Consider the following 26,230-nt stretch of genomic DNA (forward strand, 5'->3'; position numbering starts at 1 on the left):
AATTAATCTTAGTCTTAAAATAGTTGTTTTATTTTATAAAACCCTTCAGTGCAGCAGTCAGCTGTCACATCTTACTCAATTGCCCCAGGTTCAAATCCTGCTGGAGATAACAGATTTTAGGAAGGCTTTTAAGTAAATAGATATCACTTGCTTTAACAGTGAAGGAAAACATCGTGAGGAAACCTGCATGCCTGAGAGTTCTCCATAATGTTCTCTAAGATGTGTGAAGTCTGTCAATCCGCACTTGGCCAGCGTGGCAGACTATGGCCATGGCTGAGAGGAGACTGCTCTGTAGTGAGCTGGTCATGAGTTGATGATGATGATGCAATGAGTATGAATATTATACTGAAAAAGCAAGTAATATAATATAAGAATTTTATCGATTTGTAGACAGTCTTTTAGGAATAGCTAGCTTGTCAACCCTCTCACTCAAAGGCGTCGTCCTAATTGGCAACGATAGTGCGATGGCACGAATGCACGATGCGTTTTCGTTGTGAGATGAAAATGGTCGTACGATGATCCAACAGAGGTGTCCTAATAGGTCGCACGATGCTCATCCCCCTCCGCGTTGCCGTGCTCGCGCGATGACACGTGACCAATGAGCACTTGGCCAGCGTGGTACACTATAGCCATGGCTGAAAGGAGACTCTGCTCTGTAGTGAGCTGGTCATGGGTTGATGATGATGATGCAATGAGAATGAATATTATACTGAAAAAGCAAGTAATATAATATAAGAATTTAATCGATTTGTAGACAGTCTTTTAGGAATAGGGTATAGAATAAATAAATACGTCATGAATTATACAGAATTAAACGCTTTATTAGATAAAAAAATAAATACAATTATGGAATAACTCTTACATTTAAACAATTGATCCAAGAGGCAGTGGGAAATTTTGGTGCTTAATCATACTAGACAGTGCATATATACATAATAGCTATATAAAAACATCTATCCATAATTGGGTATTTGACTGTATCAAAAATAAATTATTTCTCAGTGATTATTAAATAGGTCTTCCAAAATACGTAAAATCCACGCCCTTTGTAACAGTTTTGAGTGTAATAACCATTTTGAATTATCAATTAAACTAAAAAAGTACGTCGTTATGATGTGACGTCGCATTCCAGTATTTCATAGAATCTCGCATACTACATTTTGACGTTAGATAAAAAGTCACTGATTTGACTAGTTATCAAATACTGTATTAGCCCATAAATGGAAGGATTAAGGACAAACTTGTATCAAGCACATCCTAAAACCTACTGCCCCTTGGATCACATTAATAATTGGAATGCCTACCACCTCAATCCCTTTTCATGCAAGTCTCTCCGTGCCTCTATAATCTCCGCCTGTAACTCCTTTGCTGCATCATCACAATTGTTGAAGGTAAATACTCTATACAAGACCACGGTAACAGCATACAGACCAAATAGTATGACAAATATTATAGGGGATACTACTACAAGGGTCATGTTCTCTTCTATCAATTTGTGTTTAACGTAACCTCCTACAAAGGAATACCATACGGCAAACACGGCTGACGTGACTGAAATCCATTCTAAAAGTTTTGTCATGCTGAAAGAAAACATAATAATATTAATTACTAGCTGATGCCCGCGCCTTCATACGCGTGGATTTAGGTTTTAAAAATCCCGAGGTAACTCATTGATTTTCCGGGATAAAAGTAGCCTATGTCACTCTCCGGGTCTTAAACTATACCCATGCAAAAAATCACATTGATCCGTTGCTCTTTTGCGACGTGATTAAAGGACAAACCAACAAACACAATTTCGCATTTATTATATTTATAATATAAAACAGCTCAGAGGGTTCCAAACGCGCCCTGGTATGAGAAACTGACAACTCACAAGTTATGCCACAACATTTGTTTCAGTAACCAAAGTACTTTGACATACTATGCTAGATACTTCACTATTACCGGTGAAACTAGAGTCATTTTGCAAAAGTGACATATGATACAGTTTTCAGATAAAATTACATTAAAGATGATACTATTTTGTTAAAGAAAAACATTTATAACCTAAAATTATGGATGAAAATTTAAATAATTTAGTGAACACTTACATTAAGTAACCTTTGTGATAACGCTAATAAATGAGTATAATTTCACAATTTTCAGATACTTAAATGATACTTTGTGAAATTTAAAATTCCTCAAATTCTTTCATGTATTGTATTTGTTTTGACAGTCTCTTTTTTTATTATTTATTTTACGGCCCTGGACACACTGCTTTTTTTTATTTTTTTATTTTTATTTTACGGCCCTGGATAACAGTAAAGGACTGTTATCACACTTCTTTGATTTTAAATCAACACGGATGACATGATTCAACATGGTGACCACAGAGCAAGCATTAACTATGTTGAATAAAATATATTTTGCATTTTAAAGCTCTCTTATTTTTTTAGCAGCTTTAGTAGAATTCTAGCTGGAGAGGTAACAACCTTAGGTAACAACACTATATATGTCAATGTCAGTTTAAGGCAAACAACGAAATGTCAATGCCACAACTTAAAAAAAAACTTCAACTTGTGATAAAATGGCATGTGCATAATAAAATGTGCATAGAATAGTGATAGATATAAACTTATAAAGTAAAAAATTAAAAAGCTGTTTTATTCAAGACAAGAACCGGCTTCGTTACAATTTCCATGTAGAATATAAAAGTGCTGTGGCCTGTGTAGTCCACAGAGTACATTATATATGGTGTAGTCTCATCCATTAGTTTGTAGTGTAAGCAGTAAAATGAACGAAATCGATGATAAATTCTACTATGTGTACAGTTCATCTTTAGATCACAAAGTAGAAATAAAAGTGTGAGTATAATGTTCATTATATGAGTATAATGTTCATTATATGAGTATAATGTTCATTAATTTATTGATACTGGTTTTCCATGGTTTTCACACAATGGAAATTGACCCAACCAGTATGTTGAGCTACTTTGTAGTTTTTTTTGGTGCAGCTTCTTGAGGAATTGTAATTGTTTAAAGCAATCCAGCTGTTAGCAAACTCAGTTAATTTTTATTTAAAACTTACAATAATATAGCTTTCATTCTTTGATAAAAATCTTAGCAAATGTCTTCGTAGAAACAGCAAAAAGATTCTAAAGCGAGGTTTATATTAGCAACAAAACTTGCAGAAGTTGACTTCCGCAAGCTATTTCTACCGTGTAAACAATCACGTCAAGCTCACTTCCGCAAGTTTTGTAACTTGCTGGACTTGCCGCAAGTCACAAATGTATGTACATGTACAATATTGCTGGTACTGTAAACAATTCTGCAAGTACTTGCGGAATAACTTGCAAGAAGTTCTTGCTAGTCTAAACCTCGCTTTATAATTAATCAGAAATTTACAAGGCATTTTGTAGGCTATACATTTGTTTTGTAGACAAAGGAGGCTAAGGATTTTATCCTTTTTGTTTCACATATACTAAGGGCTGATTTTTCTATTGCAAGATAACTTAGCTTAGCATAAATGAGACAATTTTCTCTAAAAAAAAGGTTGAATTCCTCAAAAATGGTTGCCGTGGATCAAGCCCCCGACCTCCAGAATAGGAGGTGACCTCTTAACGTAGTGGTTAAGAGGTCACCTCCTCATATCACAGTGCCATAATATACTAAAATAACTTTTTTTCTTCAGTGGTACCCTGGAAGGCAAGCGGTCCAAGCCGGAGTATGACAAGTTACTATCAGACCCGATGCTCAAATTTTCTGGGCTCTACCAGGAAGGGTGCTCTGACTTGTATGTGACATGCCAGGTGTTGTGTGATGGGGTACCGTTGGCGCTGCCTGTCACTACGTCTTATAAGTCCTTTACAAATAGATGGAAGTAAGTGCACTAAACAAGTATGAGGACAAATTATTAAAAACCTAAGTCAAGTGCAAGACAGACTCGCGTACTGAGGGTTCTGTACTAAAGTTGTATTTTTTCAACATTTACATGATTAAAGGACAAACCAACAAACAAATACACTTTCGTATTTATATTAGGGGTACTGGTAGGGGTACTGATTGTATAACATATTTTCCAGCTGGAATGAATGGGTGACCTTACCAGTGTACTATAGTGACTTGCCCCGGAATGCCATCCTGGCTATGACCATCTATGACTGTGCCGGCCCCGGCAAACTGATGGTGGTGGGGGGCACCACTATATCACTGTTTGGCAAACATGGCATGTTGAGACAGGTACATTTTTTTTTACTAACTAACTTCCCAAATGGGCTTTGGGCTCTAACAGAGTAACAGTGTTGTGTATCAACAACATTATAGTTTGGGTCTATTTGTAGGTGATTCAGCTTATTTATTTTATTTATTTTTATTTTTTATGTACCGAAATTGTAGTCTCATGCTTTTCTCTAAATAGCGATTTCTTGCTTACACAGCGTCATTTTAAACACTGTGTAAGTAGGATTTTAAGACATAAGTGCTGTTTTTTTTAAAGAACTATTAACTAGGTAATATTCCCCTTTCCCCTCCATCTAAGCGTAAAGCTTGTGCTAGGAGTAGGTACGACAATAGTGCAACGGGTGGGGTTTGAACCGGAATTCAATCCGTTCCTCAACAATTGAGCTATTGAGACTTATTAAAATGTATGTCTTTTAATATTATGTCGATCGTGTTTGATCAACAAAATGGATATTACATAAACACATTGGGCTCTCAAATCCTACTATATATTATGAATTAATTGAAAACTTGACTGCCACTTCTACAACTATTCTGATTTATGTTTGTAGCCATGTCATATTCTCAGATTTTAGAATAGAATAGAATAAAATTATTATGGTGTATATTAATTTTTTTATCACTAGCATCTAAGTAAAAATTAGAAATTGTATTTTTTGTTACTAACAAACACAGTTATTATCAATATTATCTTGTTGCAAATTGTACATCTAATAGAAAAGATAATTAAGTAAGTAATTATAACATCAAAATGCTCTTAGAATCGCAAGAGTGAACTAGTCACTATTAAATAATAGGTAAAAATGTACCTACCTAGTGATAAATATAGAAAACTAGATGATGCCCGCGACTTCGTCCGCGTGGATTTAAGTTTTTTAAAATCCTTTGGGAACTCTGTAATTTTCCGGGATAAAAAGTAGCATATGTCCTTCCCCGGGAAATAAGCTAACTCTGTACCAAATATCATCAAAATCGGTTGAACGGTTAGGCCGTGAAACGCTAGCAGACAGACAGACAGACAGTCACACTTTCGCATTTATAATATTAGTATGGATATGGATGTTAATTCCGAAAATCCGTACTAATATCCATACTAAGTGCTAATATTATCCACACTAATATTATAAATGCGAATGTGTATCTGTCTGTCTGCTAGCTTTTCACGGCCCATCCGTTCAACCGATTTTGACTGGGGAAGGACATAGGCTACTTTTTATCCCGAAAAATCAAAGAGTTCCCACGGGTTTTTTAAAAACCTAATTCCACGCGGACGAAGTCGCGGGCATCAGCTAGTACATAATTATTTAAATAAGAAACTGACAATGAATCCTTTCATTTGATATTGATAGCGATATGTGTCGCTAATAATATCAAATAATAATATCAATACGTAATAATTTATTTAGTATGTATGTTCGTCACAACAGGTCAGACCCTGTTAGATTTATCATGACGTCATAGAAACGCAAAGACTTTATCAAAATTGATAAATAACTTAGTTTAGGAGATACAAAGGAATAGAGAAACGTAAATGTGAACGCTAGACGAACACAAATATAAAAGGAACACAAATATAGCCAACTTAGAAATCTGCTTGTTACTTCTAGACATATTTTATAATTTCAGTCGAAAAAACCTTATTAACATACTATTTGCATATGTTTAAAATTCAATTCAGCCATATTCTTTACCTATAAAAAACCGGTCAAGTGCGAGTTAGACTCGCGCACCGAGGGTTCCGTACTATTGTCGCATTTTTTCAACGTTTTTTTATACATGAAAACAAATAAAAATCTGTTTTAGATTGTACAGGTAAAGCCCTTTCATGTGATACCCCACTTGGTATATTAATCTTACTTTGAAAGTTGAAAATACTATAATTATTTTGTCATGAACACATTTTAATTTTTATTTGTGATGTAAAATATTCATGGTTTTCGGATTCTCCCCCTTGCTTGTGCTATAAGACCTACCTACCTACCAAATTTTATGATTCTAGGGTAACGGGAAGTACCCTATAGGTTTCTTGACAGATACGGCATATAGACAGACAGACAACGAAATTATCCTATAATTCCTTTCTCCTTTTGAGGTACGGAACCCTAAAAATCATGTCGATCCGTTGCTCCGTTGCGGCATGATTGAGGGACAAACCAACAAACAAACTCTTTTGCATTTATAATCGTTATGGGTAGTGATGTAGTCTAAGGCGGGGCCCACATTTGCATCACTTTAATGGTCTCATTTTCGTTACGAATATTTTAATTTTATTCCAACTCTCTTTTGACCCACGCGGAATAGAACCTGTTTGATTTTGCTAAGTAGGCATAGTTGCTATTAATTAGTATTCGCACTAAGGCACTTGTCCCACCGCCGGCGATTAGCGAGAAACGAATTGAGCTAAGTTGGCGAGCAACGAGAACGTGGCTATGTAGTTGGGATAGTTTTGTTGCTGGGCTTTTTTTAAACTATTGATACATGCAATCACACCAAACAGTAGGAGATGATGCAGCCTAAGGGGGAGCGCGCCTGCCTAGAAGGTGCTTATTAACCCTTCTTTTTAAAGTTATCAATATTATAGCTAGCGGAGAAAGCTGAAGTCGGAAGGGCTTTCCTTATTCTAGCAGTGCTTATTATAAACGAGAAGAAAATAAATATTTAAATCCTAAATCTTAACAATATGCCCTTAACAATATACAATGTCACATAGTTACAACGTATGAATAGGCCGCGTGACAACCCCTGTACTATAAACACTATGTTTTTATAGTAAACACTATTACAGTGGGTTGACTTCCCCATTCCTAAGTACCTACTTAATTAAATGTGTTATTAGAATAGTGCGCTTATAAATAATTAATCGACCTTGGTTTTCCTGAGCTTAAAAGAGTCGGCTTGGAATTTCACTAGTCCTGTGGGCCGCATATAAAAATAATAATTAATTTATTCATAAAGTTAGAATATCACAATTTGATTAGCATTATACTTTCTACCAATAAATTAGTGGTGTATAAATATTTGATATTTCGCCTGGTGTTAAATTGTATCATAATATTATAGTGCGCCCCTTACGCATTTCAGCGAGATGCTACTTGCTTACCTTTTAAGTCAGTTAAGGAAAAATATATTATCGTCGCTTCCTCGTCGTCGGTGAGACAACTGCCTTAATCGCGCGGTTCAGAGAGGTCGTCAAAAATTAATTATTCATGATAGCTACATATTAACATAATTATTTATTACTCGCGATATAGGTAGTTTGTTTACGAGATAATTTAACCATAATAATATATTGAAGTGGGGTAACTATATTCTGAGATACTGAGTCAGTGCTCTTTTATCATATCTACAGAACAGTGGGGCCTTTAAAGTGATACACAGTGGAATCTTTTTATTTTTGTGATATACGTGTTACGAACAAAGTTGACCGTATCACACAGTTTAATATTAATATTAATATATAATATTATGAATGTTACAAGATCAAGAATAATCGATCAAGATCGAGTTTAGTAATAATACATAATGGAATACGTAATTCCGTCCGTTTCAGTCCAGCGTTTGATTGAAGTCACTTGAATAATAATAAAGTATTAATATATAGAAACTAATATACAAATTTAAATAAATGGCCCAATCGGAAAATGTGTGTGTGTCGGAACGTTAAGAAAAATATGAAAAATGTATCTTGTATGACCAGATTTCTGAGTGATAAGTGCTATTGATTTGTCTCCCAAAAGTAAAATTTACATTAAAAAGTTAAATAAATGGCTAGAACATGGGAAACTCATCCTCGAAAACCCCTGTTCCTGTTACCCCATTTTACAAAAAATGGTTCGCCCATATCGCGAATAAATTTCGTGTTCTGAAAAAGGGCATGTTCGATCTTCGCGTGTGGCCCGGAGTGGAGGGCAGCGAGAAGACGCCCGGCAAGGCGCCAGACACCGGCAAGGAGCAGATGCAGAGGCTCGGCAAGCTTGCCAAGAAACACAGAAATGGACACATACCGAAAGTGAGTGATCCGACTTCTGATCTTTATAGATGCCAATGGAATAGTAGGACATGGTCCGTCGCAAAAGAACCTACACCGGCAAAGAGCAGATGCAGAGGCTGGCCAAGCTTGTTGAGAAACAACGGAATGGATACATACAGAAAGTGAGTGATCCCACTTCTGATCTTTATAGATGCCAATGGAATAGTAGGACATGGTCCGTCGCAAAAGAACCTACACTGGCAAAGAGCAAATGCAGAGGCTGGCCAAGCTTGTGAAGAAACACAGGAATGGATACATACAGAAAGTGAGTGATCCCACTTCTGATTTTTATAGATGCCAATAGTCTGGTCTGTTGCAAAAGAACCGACATAGTCTACGCTGGTCAAGTGCGGATCGGCAGACTTCACACACCGTTGAGAACTTCAGGCATGCAGAGGCAGGAGAATTCTCAGGCATGCAAATTTCCTTACGATATTTTCCTTCTCCATTCGTTACTCTAATGTCACTGTCTCGATATTTAATTGCTTAAAACCTATGGCATTATACAATAGACACATTACATTCATATTACGTGACGTATACAATTCGTGCTCGGTGATGAGTAAGACAGAAGATACAAAACGCACGAGAATAACAGTGATAGCGCTCAAAAATGTGATTTTAAAGCGCTATAACAACAACATTATATCAAATTCTCGAGCTAAAATTGTTAGCTAGACCCAAAATTAAAAAGGAATTTTTGCTCTATTTGAATAAATCCAAACTAATATTATTAATGCGAAAGTGTATGTCTGTCTGTCTGCTAGCCTTTCACGGTCTATCCGTTCACTGGTTTTGACTAAATTTAAGGACATGGGGTACTTTTTATCGCGGAAAAATCAATGAGTTCCCACGAAATTTTAAAAACCTAAATCCGTGCAGACAAAGTCGCGGGCATCATCGAGTCTAGTAAGTAATTAGTAATGAAAGTTGTAATCAAGTTTCATTACTTGTTACTTATTTATTTAATTAATAACTTTAATAATTAAATAATTACCAAGGAAAATAAGCCGAGAGTGGTCTTTTTTCAGGTAGACTGGCTCGACAGGCTGACTTTCAGGGAGATAGAAATGATCAATGAGAAAGAGAAGAGGAGTTCTAACTACATGTATCTGATGATCGAGTTCCCCACTGTTCAAATTGACGGAATTGACGTAAGTTATGCACATCATGTCATCAATTATCATGATCAACCCATTCATATTAGAAACGTTTTGATAGTAGAAATTTTTTGATAGATTATTTTTTTCCTTTTTGTAGTTAAAAAAAACCGGCCAAGTGCGAGGCAAACTCGCGCACAGAGGGTTCCGTACTACAGTCGTATTTTTTCGTCATTTTGCACGATAAATCAAAAACTATGATGCATAAAAATAAATAAAATCTGTTTTAGAATGTACAGGTAAAGGCCTTTCATATGATACCCCACTTGGTGTATTAATCTTACTGTGAAAGTTGAAAATACTAATTATTTGTTCATGAACACATTTTAAGATTTTTTTTGTGATGTATGATTATTTATGATGATGTTTACTTGTGCTAGAATAATATAAGACATTGCTACCTGTAAGTCAATGGGAAGTACCCTATAGGATTTTATTCCCTTGACAGGACTAGACAGACAGACAACAAAGTGATCCAATAAGGGGTTTTTCCCCGAAGATATGGAACCCTAAAAAATTGTACACCTTTTTTTATTTTATTTATTTAGATACAAGTTAGCCCTTGACTGCAATCTCACCTGGTGGTAAGTGATGATGCAGTCTAAGATGATAGCGGGCTAACCTGGAAGGGGTATGGCAGTTTTTATTAAACCCATACCCCTTTGGTTTCTACACGGCATCGTACCGGAACGCTAAATCGCTTGGCGGCACGGCTTTGCTGGTAGGGTGGTAACTAACCACGGCCGAAGCCTCCCACCAGACCAGACCAGAAATGTAGAAATTATAAAATTCCAAACCCCTGCCAGGAATCGAACCCGGGACCTCCCACTATTAAGACCACAGCGCTCACCACTGCGCCAGGGAGGTCGTCAAAACCTAACCTAACCTAAAAATATTGTATTTGTTTCAGCATGCAGTTGTATATTACGAGCAAGATGGCGACGAAATGTATCAGTTCAGATCTCAGGCAGAAATCGTCACCGTACCAGACTACGAAATACTACAGGTATTTTGACATGACACTTAATTATAACTAGCTTATGCTCGCGACTTCGTCCGCGTGGACTACACAAATTTCAAACCCCTATTTCACCCCCTTAGGGTTTGAATTTTCAAAAATACTTTCTTAGCGGATGCCTACGTCATAATTGCTATCTGTATGCCAAATTTCAGCCCGATCTGTTCAGTAGTTTGAGCTGTGCGTTGATAGATCAGTCTGTCAGTCAGTCACCTTTTCCTTTTATATAATATTTGAGGCTCTACAACCATATTTGCCGGCTATACACTGCCGAGTTTCTTGCTGGTTCTTCTCGGTAGGAAAGGCATTCCGAACCAGAGTGGTAGATGCCTCTGACTATTAAAAATACTTGTAAAAGTTTAATTGAATAAAAAATATTTTTAGTTTAAATAATTTTAAATACATATCAAAAATTGCGTAACCGGCAGGAATCGAACCTGCATCTTCTGGGTTCGCGCCCGATGCATTGACCAACTCGGCCACGGTTTCGCTTACCGCCAATGACTAAATTTGTGATACGCATGTTCTCTCAGTACTGAAGCGACTGTTTAATGCCATCTAGTAGCGACACTTTGCAGTTATCGAAACTACTTTCGAAGGCCCATATTACAATGAAGCTCTTTGAACGAGAAATTTTTATTTTATTTTATTTGTGTGAAAATATTTGTAGTTTTGTGATGACGAAGTACGTTGATATCTGTCATTAGGAAAACCTGGTGGAGAGCAAGCAGCACCGTCTAGCTCGCTCCTTACGTTGCGCAGTCCCAGGCCGTGACGCTAAGCCGTCCGCGGCCGAGCGCGACCAGCTTACCGCGCTCCTGTCCTCGCCCGCGGCTTTACACGCGATATGCGCTGACGACCAGGACCTCATCTGGAAATACCGGTAACCCTACTCGCCACTACCCAAATCACCCACTGCGCAGGTACAAGTTTTCGCGCTCCTGTCCTCGCCCGCGGCTTTACACGCGATATGCGCTGACGACCAGGACCTCATCTGGAAATATCGGTAACATTCCTACTCGCCACTACCCAAATCACCCACTGCGCAGGTACAAGTTTTCGCGCTCCTGTCCTCGCCCGCGGCTTTACACGCGATATGCGCTGACGACCAGGACCTCATCTGGAAATATCGGTAACATTCCTACTCGCCACTACCCAAATCACCCACTGCGCAGGTACAAGTTTTCGCGCTCCTGTCCTCGCCCGCGGCTTTACACGCGATATGCGCTGACGACCAGGACCTCATCTGGAAATATCGGTAACATTCCTACTCGCCACTACCCAAATCACCCACTGCGCAGGTACAAGTTTTCGCGCTCCTGTCCTCGCCCGCGGCTTTACACGCGATATGCGCTGACGACCAGGACCTCATCTGGAAATATCGGTAACATTCCTACTCGCCACTACCCAAATCACCCACTGCGCAGGTACAAGTTTTCGCGCTCCTGTCCTCGCCCGCGGCTTTACACGCGATATGCGCTGACGACCAGGACCTCATCTGGAAATACCGGTAACACTCCTACTCGCCACTACCCAAATCACCCACTGCGCAGGTACAAGTTTTCGCGCTCCTGTCCTCGCCCGCGGCTTTACACGCGATATGCGCTGACGACCAGGACCTCATATGGAAATACCGGTAACATTCCTACTCGCCACTACCCAAATCACCCACTGCGCAGGTACAAGTTTTCGCGCTCCTGTCCTCGCCCGCGGCTTTACACGCGATATGCGCTGACGACCAGGACCTCATCTGGAAATACCGGTAACACTCCTACTCGCCACTACCCAAATCACCCACTGCGCAGGTACAAGTTTTCGCGCTCCTGTCCTCGCCCGCGGCTTTACACGCGATATGCGCTGACGACCAGGACCTCATATGGAAATACCGGTAACATTCCTACTCGCCACTACCCAAATCACCCACTGCGCAGGTACAAGTTTTCGCGCTCCTGTCCTCGCCCGCGGCTTTACACGCGATATGCGCTGACGACCAGGACCTCATCTGGAAATACCGGTAACATTCCTACTCGCCACTACCCAAATCACCCACTGCGCAGGTACAAGTTTTCAAAACGCCAGCTGTACTTAGCATGCATTGTGACGCTGAATGACCGCATTTGCCACACGAGGAACATGTCTCAATTTTTTTGCCGCTTTGACGCTTTGTCTACTCTAAAGCTCTTTTGGCGCGTGGCGAAAATCGGAACTAAGGTTCCGTGAATTGTCCCCTTTGTTCTTGTTTGAATAGTCTAAGCCTTTGTTCTCCAACACCCCCCTGTCAACGTCATTCAAGTGCCAAAAGAGCCTTGTCGCCCTGTAACATGCATTGTGACATTGAATGACCGAGTTTTAGACACGAGTAACATGCTGTCTGAAAATATCAACAGGCTTTACACAAAAATGTGTCGGACACGAACCGAAATCACCTACTGCGCAAGTCCAATCCGAACTTAAGGTAAGACTAAGAGATAAGGAGAAAGGTTTTCATGATGTCAACTAGCGTGCACTATGACAGCGAATGGGGAAGCTTTAGTGGAAAATCCAAATTGCCAATTTTCATAGATATAGCTTGCATACGACTGACTTTCTGTATGATATTTCATCCCCTGTTTAAACCCATTGAGGGTGAAATTTTCAAAAATCATTTATCATCATTGACTATAAGTAACTAAATAATAATTTTTTATTCAATTAAACTTTTACAAGTATAGATGCATAGTCAGAGGCATCTGCCACTGGTTCGGAATGCCTTTCCTACTGAGAAGAATCAGCAAGAAACTCAGCGGACTATACATTTACTATTCTAATTTCCAGATTTTACCTTTCATCACATCGCCGTGCGCTGACTAAATTCCTCGCGTGTGTCAATTGGAATCGACCAGGTATGTAAATTAAATGTACTGAAAACTTTATTTAAAAACGGTCAAGTGCGAGTTGGACTCTCACACGAAGGGTTCCGTACCATCGTACAAGAGATTTTAACATTTTTATGTGCAACTGCACGTTAATGACAACAGCGCCATCTATATGATTTAGTAAATTAATTTTTCTTGAACACATTTATTTTTGTGATATAACCACAAATTCACGGCTTTCGGATTTTTGTCTTTACTTGTACTATAAGACCTACCTACCTGCCAAATTTCATGATTCTACAATCTCAACGACAGAGACAAAGCTCTACGAAACCGCTATCTCTTTCTAAAGGTCGATGTACAATATTTCCTGCCGGGTACTGTAATTCTGTAAGTTTCATCCCTTCCAATTTCGAATGATGATCAAAGTTGTGCTATTTCTCTCAGGCGAGGTGCGGCAGGCATTGGCCATGATGAAGCAGTGGGCCCCCATGGATGTGGAAGACGCGTTAGAGCTACTCACTCCTAAGTTCACTCACCCCGCCGTCAGAAAGTAAGTATAGAACGTCGTCAAGCAATAGACGTCCACTGCTGGACATAGGTCTCTTGTAGGGACTTCCACTCACCACAGTCTTGCGCCGCCGCTATCCAGCGGCTCCCGCAGGCTCCGTTTTTTTTAAAAATTAGAATATCAGCTAAGTTAATTGTTGACTAATATTTCCCTTTCCCCTCCAATTAAGCATAAAGCTTGTGCTAGAAGTAGGTACGGCAATAGTGCAACGGGTGAGATTTGAACCGGCGACCTTTCGGTTGTCAGTCCGCTCCTTTAACCGTTGAGCTATCGAGGCTCTAACATTGATCATGATGATGATGACGATGATGATATTTTTTCCAGGTACGCAATATCGCGCCTGAAGCAAGCGCCAGACGAAGACTTACTCTTATATCTCTTACAATTAGTGCAAGCCTTGAAATACGAAGACTACATGGAAATACATGATGGTAAGATCCATACTTCTATACTAATAGTATAAATAGTTCTATACTAATATATTATAGTACATACGGAAGTATGTCTGTCTGTCTGCTTGCTTTTCACGGCCCAATTGTTTAACCTACAACGTTGTTTGGTACAGAGTTAGCTAAAATCCCGGGGCATAGGCAACTTTTTATCCCGGAAATTAAAAAAAAAATTCCACAGGATTTTTAAAAACCTAAATCAACGCAGATGAAATCGCGGGTATCATCTAGTCGCTCTCACTAGATGGCAGCACGGGTACCATCCTCGGAAGTGAAAGCATAACACGCAAAATCTGAATCGCACTAACGGAGTGTTAAGGAATCTGCACTATATATAGAAGTTTCAAGACACAACCGTTGGCCAGCTGGCGCCCCGATCACCGAACCCGAACACCGCTCGGTAAGAAGATCTTCCTATTCCGAACCTACACGTCGCTCTTGTACAAGTTTAAGAAACCATAAGCAATATAAGCATATTGTTTCCAGAATACGCTCGGATATGTGGGAAAGAGGTGGCAGTGTACTCCGACTCGGAAGGGAAACTTCTGCAGAGTGGACACCGCGGCAGCCAGGCCAGTCTACTGTCCACTTCAGGTACCGCACGCGGCAGAAAGTAATATACATCGACCTTCAGAAAGAGATAGCAGATTTGTAGAGCATTGTCTCTGTCGTTCAGACCGACGAAACGTGATACAGGTATGAGTGACAGAGACAACACTCCACAAAGCCGAAATGTCATTCTAAAGGCCGATGTACATTACTTTCTGCCAAGTACTGTATCTATTTTTCTTTTCTATTATATTATGTTCTCAAAATAATCTACGCCTGAAAATTCCTACACACTCCTCTTCTTATTATGCTAAATCATTTACTGTTACCGCTATACTGCTATGGAATTCTCTCCCCTTGGATATCAAACAGTCTCAATCACTATCAATTTTTAAAACAAAATTGAAGCTATTTTATTTATCCTCCATTTGATGTGTTTATTTATTTTTACTTTTTATTCCACTTATCTGTCGTCTATTCCTCTCTTATTTACTGTTGTATTTTCATTTATTTATATATATATATACATACGTATATTATGTGTATTTACTTTATTTAATCAGTACACCCCTTCCGCTTTCTTTAATTTTTATAATATCCTCTACCCTAAGGTTGCCTGGAAGAGATCGCTATTTTAGCGATAAGGCCGCCTATTGTACATGCTGTATTTGTTATATGTCTATTGTTTTTGTTTTGGTGTACAATAAAGCATATTTTACTTTACTTTACTATTGCTTTTACAATCACTCCAATTTTAATCTTGAAAACTGCGGGCATAACGCATAACTGAGTAGGTTCCTGCGGTAGTGGAGCGTAGCGATGACGTCACCCTCCCGCACTGCTCCACTACCGCAGAAGCCTACTCAGTTATGCGCTATATCTATACAACTTATTCACAGATCTTTCAGACAATATGCTTAAATGCTGTTGTTGTTGATGGCAATTAATATTCCAAGTCTTTTTCCAGTGTTGACAGCGAGTGAGATGACGTCATCGACCACCAGTCGCCACTCAGACACTGCCATAGAAGAATCCACCGCAGTCACTGAAAGCGTTGTTAATGACGCTAGTGATGAGTATAGGTAAGTGACTTAACGTTAACGTGTTACAGTTCTTGCAATTCACGAAGGCGAGTGAACTTCACTTGTGGTTACGTCGGATACACGGGCATTGCGTAAGTGTGCGTGCATGTCGGACCAATCAGTCGCGAGCAATCGCACACATTTAGTGTACCTTACTTATACCGATACGACTTACACACAAGCATAAGCCACTCGCCCTCGTGAAATGCAAGAACTATAACCCTTTACGAAGTAAAACGTAGCAGGAAAAGGTTGACATACGAAAAGTTATACACGACGAAGGAAGGGTTTCTATAGCTATAACGACGATGAAAATGACAATGCATAAACTAGATGTCGCCACAGGATTTTCAATCGCGCCAGTAAAGTTTTATCTATATCGCACGTTCAGAATTATAGAGCTGTATATAAAAAAAAAATGATTTTGGTAAAGGCCGATATTAATTGGTATTATTTTTAATTTTAAGTGTGAGTTTGTCCCTTTCTACGCCACAATTGGCCTATCTAACTGTATAATACGAAAGGTTCTAGTCTAGAGTTATAGCAATGACTCAATGAAGCACAAACTAGATGGCGCCACAGGGTCTTTTAATCTCTCGCCATACATTCTTAATCGTGCCAATGAAGTTTACCAGAAATCCGCTCTTCCCCAGCGAGTCAGTGGACCTGCCACAACAGTGTGGCATTGAGCCATACAAGCAGTGCTTGCCCTTGTGACAGTCTCCATATACAGACAGATAACGCTTCTCGAGCTCATACGAAGGGTTCTAGAGTTATATCAATGAAGTAACTCACAGCGCACAAACTAGATGGCGCCACAGGGTTTATAAACTATCGCTATACATTTTCAATCGCGCTAATGAAGTTTTACCAGAAGTCCGCTCTTCCCCAGCGAGTCAGTGGACCCAACTGAGGAGCGTCTGAGCCTGGCCAGCTTCCTGATCGCGCGCGCCTGCCACAACAGCGTCGTGGCCAACTACTTGTACTGGTACTTGCTCATCGAGTGCGAAGACAGCGACACGGGCGCGCGCGACCTGGCCGCCAGGGCCATGTACCTCGCCGTCATGAGGACCTTCTCACACCAGCTCGCTAAAGGTTCGTACGCACCTGAGCGGCGCGGCGCGGCGCTTCAGCGAGCTGCACGTCGCGGCACAGAGCGTCAAAATATCATTTCTATCATTTTGTATGGCGCATATCGCACTAGAGCGGCGCTGCACAGCGCTTCACCGCGCGTTGCCGCGCGGCACGGCTGGAGAGAATATTTTGAAGCGCAGCGAAGCGACGCGCAGTGCAGTGACGCTAGTGCGACATACCCAGCGGCGCGGCACGGCGCTTCGCGCTCGTACGCGAACGGGTATAAAAGTGACGCGCAAGTGACGCGAGGTGCCGCGTACTGAAGTTGTAGTGCGGTAGGCACCGTCGAGCGGCCTGAGGTGACGCGTTCTGCAGTCGGACTGAAGCGCCGCGCCGCGCCGCTCAGGTGCGGACGAACCTTTAAGGTGAGGAACTATATTGCCAGTACCCGTAGTACAAGATTTTACGTCTCACCAAACCAAACCAAATTCGAGAGTTGAAATACTTCCGCGTTACAGTAAAATGGACCTAAACAGCCTTGAATTGAAGTCAAATATTCAATGCCACTGATTTTAATTTCGCAATGTTTCCGCTTGGAGCGCTGGCTGTAGAAGTGTAGACAAACTTGAGCTTTAAAACAAGGCTTTAAGATCCAGTTTACTGTAACGCGGAAGTATTTCGACTCTCGAATTTGGTTTGGTTTGGTGAGACGTAAAATCTTGTACTACGGGTACAGTTTATAAATATACTTAGCGTTATTGTTATACTACCTAAACACAATCCAATACCAATAACCATTTGCTTCATTTTAAACGCTGGAGTTAAAGGCGCTGCTCAGCACGTCGCGATATACGAACATTACAAACCGGTCAACTATAACTTGCCTCCTGGCGTCATGCTGGCACCATTGCTTTGTATGCTTTATTCCTTAGAACTTAGGGTTTATTATTGTGTGATTGACAATGGTGCCAACATAATGTCAGGGGACAAGTTATAGTGGACGGTTTCAAGAGAATATCCTGATGCGCCGCTGTAGGGTGCTTTTCCACCAGAGATAGCTATGCTACGTTGCTACGGATGCGTTTGAGATCCACCAATCATATTCATTGGTGCACATAGCTTAGCACTGGTGGAAACGGATTCAACTAAGATATGTTTTTTATATGGAAGGACTAGCTTATGCCCGCGACTTCGTCCGCGTGGACTACACAAATTTTAAACCCCTATTTTACACCCTTAGGTTGGATCTTTAACTATGAGATTTTAACATGAACTTAATAAAATATGTCATACTACTAATTGCAAAAATATTAACTACAAAACTTCTTTATAGACACTTCAAAACTGACAGACTTTCATACAAACTTCAAACCCCTATTTTACCCTTTTAGGGGTTGCATTTTTAAGAATCCTTTCTTAGCGGACGCCTACGTTATAATAGCTATCTGCATGCCGAATTTCAGCGTGATCCGTCCAGTAGTTTGAGCTGTGCGTTGATAGATCAGTCAGTCAGTCAGTCAGTCACCTTTTCCTTTTATATATATAGATTCGTGCTATGGGCCATTGCGAGTGGTGTAGCCATGTGCAGAGCAGAGTACCTACAGTATGCCGAGCGGCGGCGCATCTTCATAGCGCATCTTCCTCGCACAACTACATAGCTTAGTATTGGCAAAAACGTCACATATTTTCGTAGCGTAGATTTCACATCTTCGCATAGCTGCATAGCACATCTCTGGTGGAAAGGCACCCTAAGGCACCTTAACAGTTTTGTATCCAACAGTTGTAACCTTAACAGGTTTGTCTCCATACGAAAGGGAGCTAATTAATCAGTCTGTAATGAGACTTAATAGATTTAACGTGCTAATTTCCTTATTACATTTTGCTTTACTTTACTGCCTTTTAAAGTCATAACATCATTGTACCTAAATCTTTTGTACTAGCCAGTTGTTAACGTTTATGCTATATGTCCTTTAGTTATAAATCCTTTTGTATGTAAATACTTGTGTATGTGTAAATGTTGTTGGTTAGTCAAATAAAATAAAAATAAAAAAGTATCATTGTTCTTTGTCTGATACCAGGCAAGGCGGAGTTGGTGCGCACACGCAGCTTCCTAGCCCGGCAACAAGTGTTCATAGACAAGCTAGTGGCTCTGGTCAAGCGAGTTGCCCGCGAGAGCGGCAACCGCAACAAGAAGGCCGAGAGATTGCAGCAATTCCTAGCCGACCCGGATGCTTTCAAGTTCAACTTCGCCAACTTCGAGCCCGTGCCTTTCCCGCTCGACCCCAACGTTAACATTAAGGTGCGTATAAGTCAACATCTTGTATCTCTATCCCTTTCTGTTGCTTTAAAACACTTCAGTAGAGCGAGACAGATTGCTTTAAAAAAATCTTCCTTGGCCCAGCTTGCTCGCAGAGATACGGAAAATGCGGTTCAGCAAATAGACCTGATACAGTTTATTTTAAAACGATAACCGATAACATTAAAACTAATTGTTAAAACGATAACCGATAACATTAACACTAATTTTTAAAGCGATATCCGATAACATTAAAACTAATTGTTAAAATGATAACCGATCACATTAAAGCTAATTTTTAAAACGATAAACGATAACATTAAAACTAATTTTAAAAACTATAAACGATAACATTAAAATTAATTTTAAAAACTATGAACGATAACATTAAAACTAATTTTTAAAAACGATAACCGATAACATAAAAACTGATTTTTTAAAACGATGACCAATTTTTGTCATCATTTAAGTTAACCGTTACGTCATATATCATTAACTCATCGGCAGCTTACTTACTAAACTGAGCACGGGTCTCCTCTCAGAGAGGCCATCATCCATCACGCTGGCCAAGTGCGGATTGGCAGACTTCAAACACCTCTGAGAATATTGTGGACTACTTCGCACTTGGCCAGCGTGATGAATGATGGCCTTCTCATTCTGAGACCAGTTCAGTAGTGAGCGGACGATGGGCGAATCCTGTTTGTTTTTTTTTAAATTCATTATAGGTAAACGCTTGACCACAATCACACCTGATGGAAAGTGATGATGTGGTCTAAGATGGGACGCGTTTACCTAGAAGATGCCTATTCACTCTTGTTGTAAAGATACCCGGGTTGTAATATCCGGATTGATAAATCACCTCCAGGGTATAGTGGCGAAGAAAGCCAGCTTGTTCAAATCGGCGCTGATGCCGTGCAAGCTGACCTTCCTGACGAGTGAGGGGATGGAGTACGAAGCCATCTTCAAACACGGAGACGATCTGAGGCAGGACCAGCTCATATTGCAGATGATCACGCTTATGGATAAATTGCTGAGGCGGTAAGGACTGGTCTCTCTTAATATGTCTTGCCATTACTACTGTATCACTGATTAAGAAACGTAATAAAGTTAGGTTCCGTATCCGAAGGTTGCCGTCGGGACCCTATTACTGAGACTCCGCTGTCCGTCCGTCCGCGTCCGTCTGTCTGTCAGCAAGCTTATCTCATGAACCGTAATAGGTAGAGATTAAATTTTCACACAATGTTTATTGTGGCAATAGGCCGCTAGAAATTATTATAAAAAAAATTAAAATCTATATTACTGTAATAAATATCTAAATCCGGAGGTGTGCGCTAATAGCTGTAACACAGTTTTTTTTTAACTAACACAGCTATTACCGTTTCCCTAGTGTTTATGTTCATATGTAAATTTGAAGAATAAATAAATTATTATTAAAATGGCGCCATGAAAAAAGTGCTATTTCTTTTTCGATGGTACGGGACCCTTCGTGTGTGAGTCCGACTGGTACTTGACCGGTGTTTTTTAGTAGGATGTATCTGATGATGGAGCTGTGAGGGATTGCATATGACAGTCGAATTAACCCTTCTGTCGGAGTGAAAAGGGTTTGGCCATAGTCTACTACGCTGGCCAAGTGCGACAGACTTGCACACGCCTTTGAAAACATTATGGGTAACTCTCAGGCATGCAGGTTTATTTTTATTTATTTATTTTTTATTTAGACAAAAAAAGCGAATAGTTCACACCATACTTCCAGACCAAAGCACTAGACAAAAAGCCGCGACTGGTGTTGGCAGTTTGCAGCCCAAATAGACCGTAGTCTGTGCTAGGGCTGACAAAGTTCATCGACCTCATTCATACTATATTATGTTATATTATATACTATACTATATTTATACTATACTATATATATATTCATACATTACTAAAACTATATTTTATTTGGTGCAAGGTTACCTCACGTTTTATGATTTTATATAGAATTGCTGTGTATTGAATGATTGACATAGAATTGCGACGCAGTGTTTCACAAATGCAGTTCTATCGATTGTGTTGTTTTTGTTTACACATATTATTTTACTTATTATTAATTATTATAGTGGTTTTGTAAATTAATTGATTGTGTACCAATTAATTAATAAACAAATTCTAATTCTAATTCTAATTTAACGCCATATCATATATTTATATAAAGGGTACAATACATACCACGGATAATTTGATGGTTATATTTGACGAAATATCGACAAATAAAACCATCAAATTAATCGTGGTATTTAACCGTTATCTAAATTAAATTGTTTCATTTTCAGGGAAAACCTAGACCTAAAACTGACACCATACAAAGTTCTAGCAACTAGTTCAAAGCACGGCTTCCTACAATTCATCGAATCTGTGACGGTGGCCGAGGCGTTGGCTACGGAGGGCAGTATACAGAACTTCTTCAGGAAGTACAACCCGTGCGAAGGCGCGCCCTACGGCATCAAGCCCGACACCATGGACACCTACATACGGAGCTGTGCTGGTTACTGTGTTATTACTTATTTGTTGGGTGAGTATTTGAAAGAAAGAAAGAAGAAAGAAAGAAAAACGTTTTTTTTTTTTTTAAGGCTGTACCACACTTTACCATTATTAGGTTAGGTTATCCCGGCGCCTCTTATACTTGAGTAGTAAGTCAAAAGACCTCAAGTAGAAGAAGCGCCGGAATAAACCATGTCATGTGTGGAACAACCCGAAAAAAAAAAGGTCCCCACTCAGCATAAATGCCATATGTCTTGCACAAGTACAAAAACATACAGCGCTGGTTTTCAGTAGGAACCCTGATTCGGGTTATTATTATTAGTGAAAAACCCGTCAAGTGCGAGACTTGCACACGAAGGGTTCCGTACCATCATACAAGAAACAACACTTTTTGTGATGTAACCACAAAGTCACGGTTTCCGAATTTTTCCCTTTACTTGTATCATATAAAACACTAGCTTATGACTACACAAATTTAAACCCCTATTTCACCCCCTTGGGGGTTGAATTTTGAAAAATTCTTTTTTAGCGAATGCCTACATCATAAAAGCTATCTGCGTGCCAAATTTGAGCCTAATCAGTCCAGTAGTTTGAGCTGTGCGTTGATAGATCAGTCAGTCAGTCACCTTTTCCTTTTATATAATATTTAGATTGCTATCTGCCTTTAATAATTCTAAGTCAACGGGAAGTGTCGGGTTTTGATTCCCTTGGCGGTTCTTGATAGACGTGACAGACAGACAGCGAAGTGGAAAATAAAATTCCTCTTGTGTCACACTAGGACTAAAGAGTACTTTTTCGTGTGCAGATAGCTATTATGACGTACGCATTCGCTAAGAAAGGATTTTTGAAAATTCAACCCCTGAGGGGGTGAAATAGGGGTTTGAAATTTGAGTAGTCCACGCGGACGAAGTCGCGAGCATAAGCTAGTGGTTAGTATAATAAGCGCTGGTGTTAAAAAAAAGGTTTTGGCATATTCAGGAGTGGGAGACCGGCATTTGGACAACCTGTTGCTGACGAAGGCGGGTGCTCTGTTCCACATCGACTTCGGCTACATCCTGGGCCGCGACCCCAAGCCGCTGCCGCCGCCCATGAAGCTCAGCAAGGAGATGGTGGAAGCCATGGGAGGCGTCCACTCCGAACACTATCATGAATTCCGGAAACTGTGTTACACCGCTTTCCTGCACTTGAGAAGGTAACTATATGTGGAGGATTTTTTTGCATGAAAGAGTAACAAACATACACACACGCACACATAAACGTTCGCCTTTATTATATTAGTGTGATTACTATTTTTTTTTTCTTTTTTAAAAGAATATTAGCCATGTTAAATGACTAATATTCCCCTTTCCTCTCCAACTAAGCGTCAGGCTTGTGCTAGGAGTAGGTACGACAATAGTGCAACGGGCGGGGTTTGAACCGTCGACCTTTCGGTTTTCAGTACACTCCTTTACCGGTTGAGCTATTGAGGCATCAAATTTTTGTTGACAGACACGCAAATCTGGTGCTGAATCTGTTCTCGCTGATGACAGACGCGTCGGTGCCCGACATCGCTCTGGAGCCCGACAAAGCGGTCAAGAAAGTGCAGGACAAACTAAGGTACAAAAATATATCTAAATCACAGACCACCACCTATAGACGCCTAGTAGCCGAATACCCCCGCTCGCCAAGCTTAGGCACTTGCTTAGCATAAAAGTCGACATACGCCCGTTCGGTACCCTCATTCCGCATATTGTTTTTATTACGTGACTTTTAAGTCCACCAATCACAAGAAAGCATTCTCCCCCGTCCCCCGCCAACATTTTACTATATGTTTTCATGCAAAACCTTGTATATGCGTACTCTAGGAGTTCAATTCTCTGTGATCTTTTTTTTTCTTTTTTTTTTTATTCAGATACAAGTTAGCCCTTGACTGCAATCTCACCTGGTGGTAAGTGATGATGCAGTCTAAGATGATAGCGGGCTAACCTGGAAGGGGTATGGCAGTTTTTGTTAAACCCATACCCCTTTGGTTTCTACACGGCATCGTACCGGAACGCTAAATCGCTTGGCGGCACGGCTTTGCCGGTAGGGTGGTAACTAGCCACGGGCGAAGCCTCCCACCAGACCAGACCAGAAATTTAGAAATTATAAAATTCCAAACCCCTGCCAGGAATCGAACCCGGGACCTCCCACTATTAAGACCACAGCGCTCAGCAGTGCGCTAGGGAGGTCGTCAAAATCTAAATCTATCTATATATATATATATATAAAAGGAAAAGTTGACTGACTGACTAATCTATCAACGCACAGCTCAAAGCACTGGACGGATCGGGCTGAAACTATTATGACGTAGGCATCCGCTAAGAAAGGATTTTTGAAAATTCTTACCCCCTTAGGGTTTGAACAGGGATTTGAAATTTGTGTAGTTCACGCGGACAAATTCGCGAGCATAAGCTAGTATTTCATATGGGTAACAATTTTACATAATGTTGAATACACTAATAATATAATATGTTGCCTGTCTATATTGACAGTCACTAAATACAAAATTACAGATTTGACCGCCATTTTGATTACTAATTTGCAACAGGTCGAGAAGGCAATGGGGTATGGGGCGCAGGGACGCCTCGCACACCCTCACAGACCCTGGGCCGCGTTAGCGCGGGGGCTGTGCGGGGCGTGCCCACCCCGATTGGCATCTCGACCTGTCGCGTATTATACATATAAGTCCCACAAATTGTTTATAATAAGGGTACTGATAATATTACTATGGATAACGTCCGAACGTATGTTTTTATGCATACTTGAAACATGAGACACCCCTAGCATTAAAAAAAACTGTTAGTTTGAAAGTTCCAATATTATAAGTCCCGCAAATTCCTAATGCGCGTGGCCGCCATTTTAGTGACGTGAGCACTAGACTGAAGTTTCGAGCTGATGGTATATTTTTATTTCGGCTGACGTCAAAATGACGTCATTTCGAAAGGACTTTCGATGTTAATGTGACATGGTTCCAGCGCAATAGCAATTTGCGTGACTTATAACAGTTTCCATACAAAAATATCCCAACCCATGGGGTTATTCAAGGGGCGGACCAACAAATTCCTAAAAAAGGCCGGCAACGCATCGGCGGTTCCTCTGGTGCTGCAAATGTTCATGGGCGGCGGTACTCACTTAACATCAGGTGACCCGCCTGCTCGTTTGCTCGCTATCTCTATTAAAAAAAACTCCTTGTGTTGTCCACAGGCTGGACCTGGGCGACGAGGAAGCCGTCCACTACCTGCAGAACCTCCTCGACATGTCCGTCACCGCCGTCATGGCGGTTCTGGTGGAGCAGTTCCACAAGTTCGCTCAGTACTGGAGGAAATAGTTCTTTGTTTTGTGTACATTTCTTGCCGTCATCATCATCATCATGATCAACCCATTGCCAGCTCACTACAGAGCACAGGTCTCTCAGAATGAGAAGGGTTATGGCCATAGTCTACCACGCGGGCCAAGTTTTTGACGACCTCCCTGGCGCAGTGGTAAGCGCTGTGGTTTTATTAGGGGCAGGTCCCGGGTTTGATTCTTGGCAGGGATTTAGAGTTTTATAATTTCTAAATTTCTGGTCTTAAAGGTCTGGTCTGGTTCGAGGCTTCGGCCGTGGCTAGTTACCATCCTATTGGCAAAGCTGTGTCGCCAAGCGATGTAGCGTTCCGGTACGATGACGTGTAGAAAAGGGACATGGGTTTATTAAAAACTGCCATACTTCTTCCAGGTTCATCCTCGACTGCATCGTCACTTACCACCAGGTGAGATTGCAGTCAATGGCTAACTTGTATCTGCATAAATAAATAAAAATTGTGGATTGGTAGACTTCACACACCTTTGAGAACATTATGGATAACTCTCAGGCATGCCGGTTTCCTGACGATGTTTTCCTTCACTGTTAATGTGATATTTAATTATATTACCCGGCAGAAAACATTGTACATCGACCGTTAGAAAAAGATAGCAGTTTTGTAGAGCGTTCAACAAAACGTCATATAGGTATGAGTGACAAAGACAACGCTCTACAAAACCGAAATCTCTATCTAAAGGTCGATTTACAAGATTTCCTGCGGGCTGCTGTACTTAAGACGCACATAACTCCGAAAAGTTAAAGGCCCGGTATCGAACCCCCCACCTCGGAATAGGAGGCAGACAGCTTAACCACTCTGATATCATAGCTTATATTCATATTCAGCATATTCCTTATATTCATATTTATCTATTCCGTAATTTAACGATATTTCTGTGGTTTATTCCAAAACAAAAAAAAATCTAGAGATGCCTATTGTATATTCCTGTTCAAATAAAATGTATTGATGAAGAAATTATAAATTGAACTTAGATTTAAGTAAATTTCTAATTTTTTACTGTGATATTTAAAATTAAATATTTTCTTATTGTTA

General features: G+C 40.2%; 2 protein-coding genes across 4 annotated transcripts; one reads left to right on the forward strand and one right to left on the reverse strand.

The window, feature by feature from the left end:
* Positions 1-796: 796 nt before the first annotated feature.
* On the reverse strand, positions 797-2,218 carry Dpm3 (Dolichyl-phosphate mannosyltransferase subunit 3). Its single transcript, XM_034977266.2, has 2 exons — positions 2,091-2,218; positions 797-1,580 (listed from the first exon to the last, which is right to left on the reverse strand). The coding sequence occupies exon 2, from the start codon at positions 1,577-1,579 to the stop codon at positions 1,301-1,303; it is 279 nt and encodes a 92-aa protein (XP_034833157.1). The 5' UTR covers position 1,580; positions 2,091-2,218; the 3' UTR covers positions 797-1,300.
* A 521-nt stretch (positions 2,219-2,739) lies between these two features.
* Positions 2,740-26,230, forward strand: Pi3K59F (phosphatidylinositol 3-kinase 59F). 3 transcript variants are annotated; one of them, XM_034977640.2, is made up of 19 exons: positions 2,740-2,843; positions 3,670-3,858; positions 4,061-4,217; positions 8,089-8,226; positions 9,279-9,401; positions 10,318-10,413; positions 11,133-11,308; positions 13,240-13,307; positions 13,728-13,833; positions 14,176-14,282; positions 14,787-14,894; positions 15,817-15,931; positions 16,824-17,026; positions 19,084-19,304; positions 20,167-20,339; positions 21,611-21,849; positions 22,797-23,010; positions 23,307-23,414; positions 25,044-26,230. In XM_034977640.2, the coding sequence occupies exons 1-19, from the start codon at positions 2,773-2,775 to the stop codon at positions 25,165-25,167; spliced, it is 2,736 nt and encodes a 911-aa protein (XP_034833531.1). In that variant the 5' UTR covers positions 2,740-2,772; the 3' UTR covers positions 25,168-26,230. The 3 variants fall into 3 exon arrangements, with proteins under 3 accessions (XP_034833531.1, XP_069360226.1, XP_069360225.1); XM_069504125.1 differs by lacking the exons at positions 2,740-2,843; positions 3,670-3,858; positions 4,061-4,217; positions 8,089-8,226 and adding an exon at positions 8,256-8,369; XM_069504124.1 differs by lacking the exons at positions 2,740-2,843; positions 3,670-3,858; positions 4,061-4,217; positions 8,089-8,226 and adding an exon at positions 8,400-8,512.

This window comes from Maniola hyperantus, chromosome 17 (assembly GCF_902806685.2).
Source record: "Maniola hyperantus chromosome 17, iAphHyp1.2, whole genome shotgun sequence".
Lineage (NCBI taxonomy): Eukaryota > Metazoa > Arthropoda > Insecta > Lepidoptera > Nymphalidae > Maniola > Maniola hyperantus.